The sequence below is a fragment of the Boleophthalmus pectinirostris genome, unplaced genomic scaffold, assembly GCF_026225935.1.
Source record: "Boleophthalmus pectinirostris isolate CB_2022bp ecotype Guang Dong unplaced genomic scaffold, ASM2622593v1 HiC_scaffold_5, whole genome shotgun sequence".
Taxonomy (NCBI): Eukaryota; Metazoa; Chordata; class Actinopteri; order Gobiiformes; family Gobiidae; genus Boleophthalmus; species Boleophthalmus pectinirostris.
The window spans coordinates 1,824,477-1,836,367 of record NW_026571404.1 but is presented as its reverse complement, the minus strand read 5'-3'; the positions used below and the strand labels follow the sequence as shown (position 1 = coordinate 1,836,367).

The 11,891-nt window shown below is 44.2% G+C and overlaps 1 protein-coding gene across 1 annotated transcript in view; it reads left to right on the top strand.

Moving 5' to 3' along the window:
- Positions 1-9,381: 9,381 nt before the first annotated feature.
- LOC110166504 (oocyte zinc finger protein XlCOF6-like) overlaps positions 9,382-11,891 on the top strand; it is a 6,657-nt gene continuing 4,147 nt past the window's right edge. The window contains exons 1-3 of the mRNA XM_055162920.1: positions 9,382-9,491; positions 9,584-9,698; positions 11,325-11,891. The exon at positions 11,325-11,891 is cut by the window's right edge and continues 305 nt beyond it. Of these exons, the coding sequence (XP_055018895.1) occupies positions 9,593-9,698; positions 11,325-11,891 (673 nt within the window). The 5' untranslated portion in view covers positions 9,382-9,491; positions 9,584-9,592. The remainder of the gene's footprint in view (positions 9,492-9,583; positions 9,699-11,324) is intronic.

Here is an 11,891-nt window from a genome sequence, read left to right as displayed (position 1 = left end):
CATTCTTGGAGGATGGAATAAACATCTGACCAATCACAGGCCGGTTCTTAGAGTGAGTGACAGCACCGTGGAACTTTTCAGCCCAGATTTTAGAGTTTATCTTCCTTTCATACTCATTTATGTAGTAGTAGTAGTAGTAGTAGTAGTAGTAGTAGTAGTAGTAGTAGTAGTAGTAGTAGCAGCAGCAGCAGCAGCAGTGGTATTAGTAGTAGTAGTAGTAGTAGTAGTGGTAGTAGTAGTAGTAGTAGTAGTAGTAGTAGTAGTAGTAGTAGTAGTAGTAGTAGTAGTAGTAGTAGTAGTAGTAGTAGTAGTAGTAGTAGTAGTAGTAGTAGTAGTAGTAGTAGTAGTAGTAGTAGTAGTAGTAGTAGTAGTAGTAGTAGTAGTAGTAGTAGTAGTAGTAGTAGTAGTAGTAGTAGTAGTAGTAGTAGTAGTAGTAGTAGTAGTAGTAGTAGTAGTAGTAGTAGTAGTAGTAGTAGTAGTAGTGGTGGTGGTAGTAGTAGTAGTAGTAGTAGTAGTAGTAGTAGTAGCAGCAGCAGCAGTAGTAGTAGTAGTAGTAGTAGTAGTAGTAGTAGTAGTAGTAGTAGTAGTAGTAGTAGTAGTAGTAGTAGTAGTAGTAGTAGTAGTAGTAGTAGTAGTAGTAGTAGTAGTAGTAGTAGTAGTAGTAGTAGTAGTAGTAGTAGTAGCAGCAGCAGTGGTAGTAGTAGTAGTAGTAGTAGTAGTAGTAGTAGTAGTAGTAGTAGTAGTAGTAGTAGTAGTAGTAGTAGTAGTAGTAGTAGTAGTAGTAGTAGTAGTAGTAGTAGTAGTAGTAGTAGTAGTAGTAGTAGTAGTAGTAGTAGTAGTAGTAGTAGTAGTAGTAGTAGTAGTAGTAGTAGTAGTAGTAGTAGTAGTAGTAGTAGTAGTAGTAGTAGTAGTAGTAGTAGTAGTAGTAGTAGTAGTAGTAGTAGTAGTAGTAGTAGTAGTAGTAGTAGTAGTAGTAGTAGTAGTAGTAGTAGTAGTAGTAGTAGTAGTAGTAGTAGTAGTAGTAGTAGTAGTAGTAGTAGTAGTAGTAGTAGTAGTAGTAGTAGTATCAGTAGTAGTAGTAGTAGTAGTAGTAGTAGTAGTAGTAGTAGTAGTAGTAGTAGTAGTAGTAGTAGTAGTAGTAGTAGTAGTTGTTGTAGTAGTATTAGTAGTAGTAATAATAGTAGTAGTAGAATACTTTTTCAAAATGTTTAAATTCAATATAAAAAACTAGTAGTAGTTGTAGTAGTAGTAGTATAGTAGTAGTAGTAGTAGTAGTAGTAGTAGTAGTAGTAGTAGTAGTAGTATCAGTAGTAGTAGTAGTAGTAGTAGTATCAGTAGTAGTAGTAGTAGTAGTAGTAGTAGTAGTAGTAGTAGTAGTAGTAGTATAGTAGTAGTAGTAGTAGTAGTAGTAGTAGTAGTAGTAGTTGTTGTAGTAGTATTAGTAGTAGTAATAATAGTAGTAGTAGTAGTAGAATACTAGTAGTTTCAAAAGTAGTAGTAGTAGTAGTAGTATTCATAGTATAGTAAGTAGTAGTAGTAGTAGTAGTAGTATCAGTAATAGTAGTAGTAGTAGTAGTAGTAGTAGTAGTAGTAGTAGTAGTAGTAGTAGTAGTAGTAGTAGTATCAGTAATAGTAGTAGTAGTAGTAGTAGTAGTAGTAGTAGTAGTAGTAGTAGTAGTAGTAGTAGTAGTAGTAGTAGTAGTAGCTAGTAGTAGTAGTAGTAGTAGTAGTAGTAGTAGTAGTAGTAGTAGTAGTAGTAGTTGTAGTAGTATTAGTAGTAGTAATAATAGTAGTAGTAGTAGAATAGTTTTTCAAAAATGTTTAAATTCAATAGTAGTAGTAGTAGTAACTAGTAATAGTAGTAGTAGTAGTAGTAGTAGTAGTAGTAGTAGTAGTAGTAGTAGTAGTAGTAGTAGTAGTAGTAGTAGTAGTAGTAGTAGTAGTAGTAGTAGTAGCAGCAGTAGTATTAGTAGAAGTAGTAGTAGTAGTAGTAGTTGTTGTAGTAGTAGTAGTAGTAGTAATAATAGTAGTAGTAGTAGAATACTTTTTCAAAATGTTTAAATTCAGTATAAAAAAATTACCTTTTAAATATTCAGCACAAATATTTTCAAACTCTCAAATTAAACTCCAAATTCTGAGTGTAAAATTGGCATTGATCCGTTCAGACGCGGAGTCAAAAACACGGGTTGGACGTCTTTACATTTGAGTCCAGGGCGTCTTTTTCCCCGGACTCGTCATTTTCTGTCTTTTCCTGGAAAGATGAACCAGGCTGAGAGAGACTTCAGTGTTTTTATTACATAAAACAAAAGTGGACGAGGTCTGTTTATATTTATACTTCTACTAAGTCCTGGAGTCCTAGTCCTTTAGTCCTGGTCCTAGTCCTAGTCCTGGTTTAGTCCTGGTTGCTGATTTAGTCCTGGTGTAGTCCTGGTGTGGTCCTGCTGTAGTCCTGGTGTAGTTCTGGTGTGTAGTCCTGGTGTAGTCTAGCTGTAGTCCTGGTGTAGTCCTGTAGTCCTGTAGTGTGTAGTCCTGGTGTAGTCCTGGTGTAGTCCTGCTGTAGTCCTGGTGTAGTCCTGGTGTAGTCCTGGTGTAGTCTGCTGTAGTCCTGCTGTAGTCCTGGTGTAGTCCTGCTGTAGTCCTGGTGTAGTCCTGGTGTAGTCCTGGTGTAGTCCTGGTGTAGTCCTGGTGTAGTCCTGGTGTAGTCCTAGTCCTGGTGTAGTCCTGGTGTAGTCCTGCTGTAGTCCTGGTGTAGTCCTGGTGTAGTCCTGGTGTAGTCCTGCTGTAGTCCTGGTGTAGTCCTGGTGTAGTCCTGGTGTGGTCCTGCTGTAGTCCTGGTGTAGTCCTGGTGTAGTTCTGGTGTAGTCCTGGTGTAGTCCTGGTGTAGTCCTGGTGTGGTCCTAGTCCTGGTGTAGTCCTGGTGTAGTCCTGGTGTAGTCCTGCTGTAGTCCTGGTGTAGTCCTGGTGTAGTCCTGCTGTAGTCCTGGTGTAGTCCTGGTGTAGTTCTGGTGTAGTCCTGGTGTAGTCCTGCTGTAGTCCTGGTGTAGTCCTGGTGTGGTCCTGCTGTAGTCCTGTCCTGGTGTGGTCCTGGTGTAGTCCTGGTGTAGTCCTGCTGTAGTCCTGGTGTAGTCCTGGTGTAGTTCCTGGTGTAGTCCTGGTGTAGTCCTGCTGTAGTCCTGGTGTAGTCCTGGTGTAGTCCTGGTGTAGTTCTGGTGTAGTCCTGGTGTAGTTCTGGTGTAGTTCTGTGTAGTCTGGTGTAGTCCTGTGTCTGTGTTAGTCCTGGTGTAGTCCTGTGTAGTCCTGTAGTCCTGCTGTAGTCCTGGTGTAGTCCTGTAGTCCTGGTGTAGTCCTGGTGTAGTCCTGGTGTAGTCCTGTAGTGTAGTCCTGGTGTAGTCCTGGTGTAGTCCTGGTGTAGTCCTGCTGTAGTCCTGGTGTAGTCCTGCTGTAGTCCTGGTGTAGTCCTGGTGTAGTCCTGGCAATCGGCTCAGTGGCCTGTGTCTGATTTTCATTGGTTATTTGTCAGGATTTTTTTTTATAAATTTTTGCTTTTCAAGTTATTTCAGTGAAAATTGCAGATTTTTCTTTCATTACCAGAGGGAACCAACTATTTTGTCCACCACTGTATATTTACTCTGCTAATGTTTGTGGCTCTCGGCCCCAGTTCTCGGGTCTTTCTCTTTTTTCTCCTTCTTCTGGGTAATAACGTTTCTACGTCACTGGATACTCGTCCCTGATTGGTTGACGTGGCGCGTACAACGCCAAAGTTCAGCATTTTCAACTTCTGAGGCTGTTGAACACTCAAGACGCGCTACATCAATGCCAGATTCGCACCATGCTGACACCTGAACACGCGCCGCAAAAACGCAGGACACACCGGACACAGGTCGAGGGCGTCCTGCACACTCTAGATATGAGTAATAAACTTTATTACATAAACAAAGTACAGAAATAGACACGTCTGTTTTTTGGGGGCTTTCCTGTTGACTGAGGAGAAAGTGACTGACAGTGTCATTTTCAACCCTGAATGAACATTTAATATTTTAGATTAGATTCAACTTTATTGTCATTACACAGGTATAAATACAAGGTCATAAAATGTGGTTTATTTAATTAGAAGTACAAGGAGCAGCACGTGCGATATATACACAATATTAGAATTATTAGAATTATGATTACACCAGCACCTGCAGCACTGGGGCCAGAACACCGAGACAAGCGGCACAAATGAGATAAGGTGAAAAGCTCAGTCACACGGGAGGAGCTCGGAGTAGAGCCGCTGCTCCTCTACGTGGAGAGGAGTGGCTGAGGGGAGGACGTCTGTTCTGATGTCTCCTGGACGTGTCCCTCAGGAGGTGTTCATGTCCCACAGGGAAGAGGCCCCGGGGAAGATCCAGGACACACTGGAGGGACTATGTCTCTGGGCTGGCCTGGGAATGCCTCAGGGTCCTCCTGGAGAAGCTGGACGACATGTCTGGGGTGAAGGAAGTCTGTGAGTCTCTGTTTAGACTACTGCCCCCACAACCCGACCCCAGGTAGGTGGAAGAAAATGGATGAATTATCTAAATTGTGGCTAAATTCTGACGTCTACTGGCCTTCATCATCTCACCACACTCGTGTTATAAAGCTCCTCCTTTGGGAGCAGAGTCCAGGGGTTTGAACTCTCAAAGATCTCACTATGTTTACTTTTAAAATCATACTATGTTGACTTTTCTAGTCCCCCGGGCCAGATTATTGATGGTAAACAAACTTCTCCTGCTTTAGACGTTCAGTTTGTCTCCAGCCTTTTACTTCCACCTTTTCTTGGACAAGGTGAGGTGGTTTGGTTGGACAGAGCCTGTGATCTGTATTTATCATAATTTTACATCAACTCAGTGGAAGTTTGTGGACAAGAAAAGTACAAAAAGGAGGATGTGAGTAGGAAAACAGGATTCCTGAACAAAGAGACAATTTATGTAGATGTTTGTGAAGTGACTGGTGGAACCTGTCACATGTAATTTAAGTGACAGCAGCTAAGAGCGTTGTGTTTGTCCTCCCTCTCTCCTCCCTCTCCTTCATTTGCTCCCTCACTCCCTCACTCACTCACTCACTCAGTCATTCAGTCACTCACTCACTCACTCAGTCTGTCTCTCATCATGGGGGTGAACATACCAGGAGTGATTGCTATGGTGTTTTTCTACCTGCTGGTTCTCGGGACGGGCATCTGGGCTTCTTTCAAATCCAGAAGGGAACAGAAGAAAAATGCAGCGTCTGAAATCGAGATGACTCTCCTGGGGAACCGCACCATCGGCCTGGTGGTCGGCGTCTTCACCATGACGGGTCGGTTGGACACACTTCTTCATTTATGCTTCTTCTTTATTTCTGAGATTATTCACATTAAACATTCTCACTGAGGGTGAGAGGGTGAGTGAGAGGGTGAGTGAGAGGGTGAGGGGGGTGAGTGAGAGGGTGAGTGAGAGGGTGAGTGAGAGGGTGAGTGAGGTGAGTGAGAGGTGAGTGAGAGGGTGAGTGAGAGGGTGAGTGAGAGGTGAGGGGTGAGTGAGGGTGAGTGAGAGGGTGAGTGAGAGGGTGAGGGGGTGAGTGAGAGGGTGAGTGAGAGGGTGAGTGAGAGGGTGAGAGGGGGGGGAGTGAGAGGGTGAGTGAGAGAGGGTGAGTGGAGGGTGAGTGAGAGGGTGAGGGGGTGAGTGAGAGGGTGAGTGAGAGGTGAGTGAGAGGTGAGTGAGGTGAGGGGGTGAGTGAGAGGGTGAGTGAGAGGGTGAGGGGGTGAGTGAGAGGGTGAGTGAGAGGGTGAGTGAGAGGGTGAGTGAGAGGGTGAGGGGTGAGTGAGAGGGTGAGGGGGGTGAGTGAGAGTGAGAGGGTGAGTGAGAGGGTGAGGGGGTGAGTGAGAGGGTGAGGGGGGTGAGTGAGAGGGTGAGTGAGGGTGAGGGGTGAGTGAGTGAGGGTGAGTGAGAGGGTTGAGGGGGTGAGTGAGAGGGGTGAGGGGGTGAGTGAGAGGGTGAGGGGTGAGTGAGAGGGTGAGTGAGAGGGTGAGTGAGAGGGGGTGAGGGGGTGAGTGAGAGGGTGAGGGGAGGTGAGTGAGAGGGTGAGGGGTGAGTGAGAGGGTGAGGGGGTGAGTGAGAGGGTGAGTGAGAGGTGAGGGGGGTGAGTGAGAGGTGGAGTGAGAGGGTGAGTGAGAGGGTGGAGGGGTGAGTGAGAGGGTGAGTGAGAGGTGAGAGAGAGTGAGAGGTGAGGAGGGTGAGTGAGAGGGTGAGTGAGAGGGTGAGGTGGAGTGAGTGAGAGGGTGAGTGAGAGGGTGAGAGAGTGAGGGGGTGAGTGAGAGGGTGAGAGGGTGAGTGAGAGGGTGAGTGAGAGGGTGAGAGGGTGAGTGAGAGGGTGAGTGAGGGGCGTTCCTGAGTGACAGTGAATTCTGGAGGTTCTGATCTTCACATGGAAACGCAGGACTCTGTCTGCAGGTGAATGTTCTGGGGTCAGATGTGATTGTTCCTTTTTTTTTTAAAGCAGGACACATACAGTTCCTTTAAAGCAAGTGACAATCTATCATGTGTACAATCAAAATGACACATGTACCTAGAAAATGCTTCTAGGAACGAAATTTTGACAAACTGAAATATAAAAAGCACCACTAGAGGGCGTCGGGGCAACAGGGATCTGCTGCACTGACAAAGAGAACGTTACAGGGCCCATCTCATGCAAAATCAACTTTTCAGATCTTTCTACCTTCTCAGAGTGATGTGTGGATCTTGTATTTGTCGCTGAAGTGAGTGTGCAGTGCAGTGTATTTGAAAACAGCTGCTCTGACCCTCCCACAATGACACAACCAACAAAAGCTGCTAAGTGCAAAACTTTCCTGTCCATGATGCTGCATGTGCTCCTCGGACTTCCTGGCAAGGGCGTCCTAGCCTGTCACGTTTCGGAGCCGTGTTTGACGTTGGTCGGAGCTTTTCAGCTGGATGAAAACCCAAACTTCAAACATCAGATGGACGTTTAAGGTGTGTGTGTGTGTGTGGGGGGGGGGGGGTCAGGAAGTATAAGGAACAGCGTAGGTCTGTAGGTCTGAGTTAACCTTGAACAGCAAGATGAATTCTGGTGATATTTGTGAGTTCACAAACTCAGATGAATCCATCTTGGCGCTACAGGTGTCCACACTTCAAACTCCGCCTCTACAGCAGCTCTGAGAGTCTAACACTGACGAGCAAACAGAAGGATATGTTTCTGAAATGTTTCCAGATCTGCTGTGGATCTAATGAAGTTCAGAATAAGTTCCAACATTTGCTCTGTGCAAACTGCAAAGTGTGTTTAGATCCTTAAAGCTCTAAATGCACTTTTAAGACTTCAACTAAACTGAACAAACAAAACATCACCTTTTGTTTTCCCACAGCCACGTGGGTTGGAGGAGGCTTCATCGTGGGCACAACGGAGATGGTGTACACCCCGTCTATGGGTCTGACCTCGGCCCTCCTGATGTTAACCTCCTACTCTGTCTCATTTCTGCTCTGTAAGTATTCAAGTCATTTTACTCTTGTAAATCTGTAAACTCAAAACAGTGAGTGCAGGAGACTCTTATCTTTAGTGTCTTATACGAAGACTACAACATTAATGCTTCAGAAATGAATTGCGATATAAAACACTGATGTGTTGATGTAATTTACACCAGAGTAAAGGAAATGACTTCTGTTCTGTCAAAAGATCCCACAGTCTGAGGTCCTTTAACTAATTAATCTTCAGGGCTCCTAAATAATTGACTGATACTTATAAAGGTATTGGAAAAAGTGCCCACATTTTCACCTGTTTCTGTCGTCCTTTGTTTAGGTGGCTTTGTGTTTGCTAAACCTTTACGAGACCAAAAGTGCGTGACCATGATGGACCCTTTCCACAGGAAGTACAGCAAAGGCTTCACAGCTGTCATGTGTATAGTCTCTGTTTCTATGGACGTACTGTGGATGGCTTCAACTCTTATCGGTTTGGGTAAGACCCAATTCTCACCAAAAAGCTGATGTGCAAAAACAAACCTCTAGTTTCTCATGAAATACTAGAATTGTCTTTAAATGACTGAAACATCACATTCACACAGCGGCTTGACTCAAACTGTCTGCTCATCATCTGGGCTCATAATTCAGGCTTAAGTTTTGCTGTACCTTCAACAGGTGCTACCATCAGTGTGGTCCTGGACCTGTCCTACACTGTGAGCATCTGGATCTCTGCAGCTGTGGCCATCACCTACACTCTGATGGGAGGACTCTACTCTGTGGCCTACACCGACATCATCCAACTGACCCTTATCTTCTTAGGCCTGGTGAGACGTTCAACGTTTAACACCCTTTATTATTCTTTGTCCTTTTTCTTGCACTTTATCCAGGCGTCGCGGGAGTGTCAGTCTGAGCAGGGAGGACCAGACTTCCCTCTCCGCATACACTTCCTCCAGGTCTTCTGGGGGGATCCAAAGGTGTTCCATGGCCAGCTGAGAGACGCAGACCCTCCAGTGTGTCCTAATCTTTCCCAGGGCCTCCTCCACAGGGAGGTGTCCAGGAGTAAATCGGGAGCTCACTCAAAGTGTGTGACAGTAGAGCTGGACTCAAGCTGCACTGAGCCCTGGTCATGGTCTGTATGTGTAAGTGGACATAGCTCACCTGCTGCCATCCAAACAGGAAGTGAGCATAGGTGTTCCCTGGTGGGAAGGGATGAGTTCCCTCAACAGCCTTTCTCCTGACTGGCTCTTTTGTTATTATGAAACGTTCACTCGGATTTACAAATATAGAATTTTGCTCCAAATTAGCGGCTAATCTACTGACCTCAACTGGCCGGAGTCCAACAGTGTGACTTCCCTCAGTCCACTCTTATATACAGGCTACGATCGGTTCAGATAGAGCCTCACAGACCTTTGAGGCCTATTACAAATTTTTTTGTGTAGGAATTGTGCTCGACAAATGAACTTGCCTCACCTACAAGAAAGGAGACAAGAATGGTGCCTACTGTAATCTAAAGAAAAGTGTTTTTCTTTGTCTGTCAACATAATACTGTATAAATGGCAACCGAAGACAAGTGTTGATTTAAAGTATCGGAAAGAAAGATTCTCGTGTCGATTAATGTTCTTGAACTATAAAGAAGACGATAATAAAGACCAAGTTTGTGGGCAACTTAAACAAAAAATGTTTGAAATGAAAGATGTAATATCTGCAAAGGGTAAAGGGAAGTGTAACGATGTAGTTCAAAAAATGATGATTTAAACATGATGCAGATGTGACTAGACTCTAATGTTGGACCCTTGTGTTTCAGGGGATCTGTGTTCCATTTGTGCTGATTAGTCCTCACTCTGTGAACATTGGTGAAACACTGATGAACAACACCCTGCACGCTCCCTGGATCGGTGCACCAAACCCAAAAAGAATCTGTGACTATAGGAAGTCTTCGGTTGTGAGTTTGATGCCGCTTTGGAGTCGCTCTTATGTCACTTCCTGTCTCGCCTACAGCAGCTTCTTCCTGTCCCTGACTTCACAAAGGTATGTTTATTCATTTAAATCTACAATTTATTTAAAAAGATGTTAACGTAAATTCTAGGATATGAAAAACATGAGTGTGACTGTTTCTGCAGGTCTCCTCCATGCTCCAGGATGATTGGCTCAAAGAGTGTTTACAGGAAGTGAAAAGTCAGCAACTGAAGGAGCTCCTGGCCAATCACAGCGCAGCACACAGTCCTCCCTGTCCTGGTGAGAATGAGAAACAATAATGTTGAAACTGAAGCAGGAGAACCCCCCTTTTTTTAAATTTGCAGTCTAAAGGCCTCCACACACTACAGGATTATTCAACCTTAAACGATTTTTAAACGTGCGACACAAAGCGCACACCACAGACACGAGGAGAATCTGATGAGATTTTAAATCTCCAATCTCAAAGGCAGCAGTGAGATCTGTCTGTGGACCACAGGATATAAAACTGTGAGCGCTGTTACCTTCCCTTTGCTCTGGAGAAGGAGAGCAACAATAAAACCCATGATGTTAAAGGTTTAACTAAAAATGGTTAATTTATTCATTCACAGTGTAGGAAAGAGAAGAAAAACACAAAAATGTGGTGAAATAAAGGGCTTTAAACAAAAATTAATTATTAAACTATAGAGCCCTAAACTAAGTACAACAAAAAAGGAACTTAACTAATGTTGTACTACGAATAACCAGTGTCTCAATCACAAATCAAATTACAACAGAAACAAAACAAACAGAATGGATGAGTCTTCACGCAGGTGTCCGGCCGCACCGAGCAGGTCCCTTTTACAGTCCACGCCCCTCAGGTGACCTCCGCGAAAGGGTGGGGACAGAAGGGTGCCTGGCCAGTCCGGCAAAGGATCAGATGCCCAGCCTCCGTCCAGCGGTCTTAACTCCCGCAAATCCGAGTCCAGGGCTCGCGGACCAGATTTACGTACACACACAGAAACAAAAGAAGCAAAGGGAGCACAGGATTAATAAATACCAAATAAGTAAGTAAGAAGCACTGTGATGGAGTCAGCTGTTTCCTATCTACAGTAAAAACCAGTCACTCTGAGACTCTTTTAAGTGTTCAAAGATCAGACTCTGCACTTCTAGTTTAGATCCAAGTCCAAACTGTGTTATTATTATTTGTGAAATGTGGAGCAAAATGTCAGATACAGGATTTTTAAAGCAGAAAAGATTGGAGATAAAGTGGTGGGGAAGTCGAGTCACTGTGGAGAATCTGCAGCTTCAGCTCGATCCGTGCGCTGCTCTGTGGATGTAAACAGACACACCTGACGAACCAAACTCACCTTTTTACTTTTAAACAACGACTCAAAAAACTGGACTCACAGCCCAGAGTTTTTGTGGACTGGGCTCATTATTTGCAGATGATAATTTCTATGGATACTGTGGATAATATTGAGGAGACTCTGTACTTTTCAAATTTACCACTTTACAGAGGTGAGGAGTAAAGTCTTTAATAATACAGTCTCATTATTTTTGCTATTTTCTGAGTTCGTATCTGTGTCCGTCTCTGCCCCTGACGCTCTGGTTTATCGGCTGTTACTGAAGCGTTTCGTTGTAATAATCGCCTACGAAGGGAGGGAGAAGAAATCGCAGCCAAAATCCTGCAATTTCTCCTGTAGTGTGTGGCAGCCTTAATTTAAAAAACCTGAGCTGCAACAAATATATAACTGAAGGAACCAATAATGAGCCATAGCAGTGATGTATTCCTCCCCCTACAGCTTATGATTGTACAGAAACATGTCTAAAATCACCCACTATCGCAACAAAAGCATACACACAATAAATACCGACCAACAAAAAGTATTATTGGTCCTGTTGAATTTGTGATTTGTTTTTGTGCAGTCCCAGAGTCCAAGTCTGAGGTTGTTCTTAAATCTGCCTGGCAACAGCTCCTGAGTTTACAGAAGATGAATGAAGAGTCCAAAACGATCAATAAGAAACAAGATCCTTTAAAACCTACAAATCAGATGCAAGATTTGACGAATCGGACCAATCAGAAGCCATTAGTGCCCAAACCTGTGCCTGCAACAGCCAATCAGACGGCAGTTGTCACGCTGCTGAACCAGAACCTGACCTTTCCCCTTCTACTCCAACAGACACCGTATTTCCTCTTCCCAACCAATCAGAGCTCTCTTTTGTCCAAAACGACCAATCAGAGCTCTCCTGTGTCCATCCCGACCAATCAGAGCTCTCCTGTGTCCATCCCGACCAATCAGAGCTCTCCTGTGTCCATCCAGACCAATCAGAGCTCTCCTGTGTCCATCCCGACCAATCAGAAACCCCCAAAGTCTACACCGACAAAACCCAAGCGAGCTGCGCCCAAAAGAAGAAAAACGATTTCTGTGACCAATCAGAAGCCTCCTGGTTGTGAGGGTGAGATTGTGATTAATCAGAAGACTGGCCAATCAC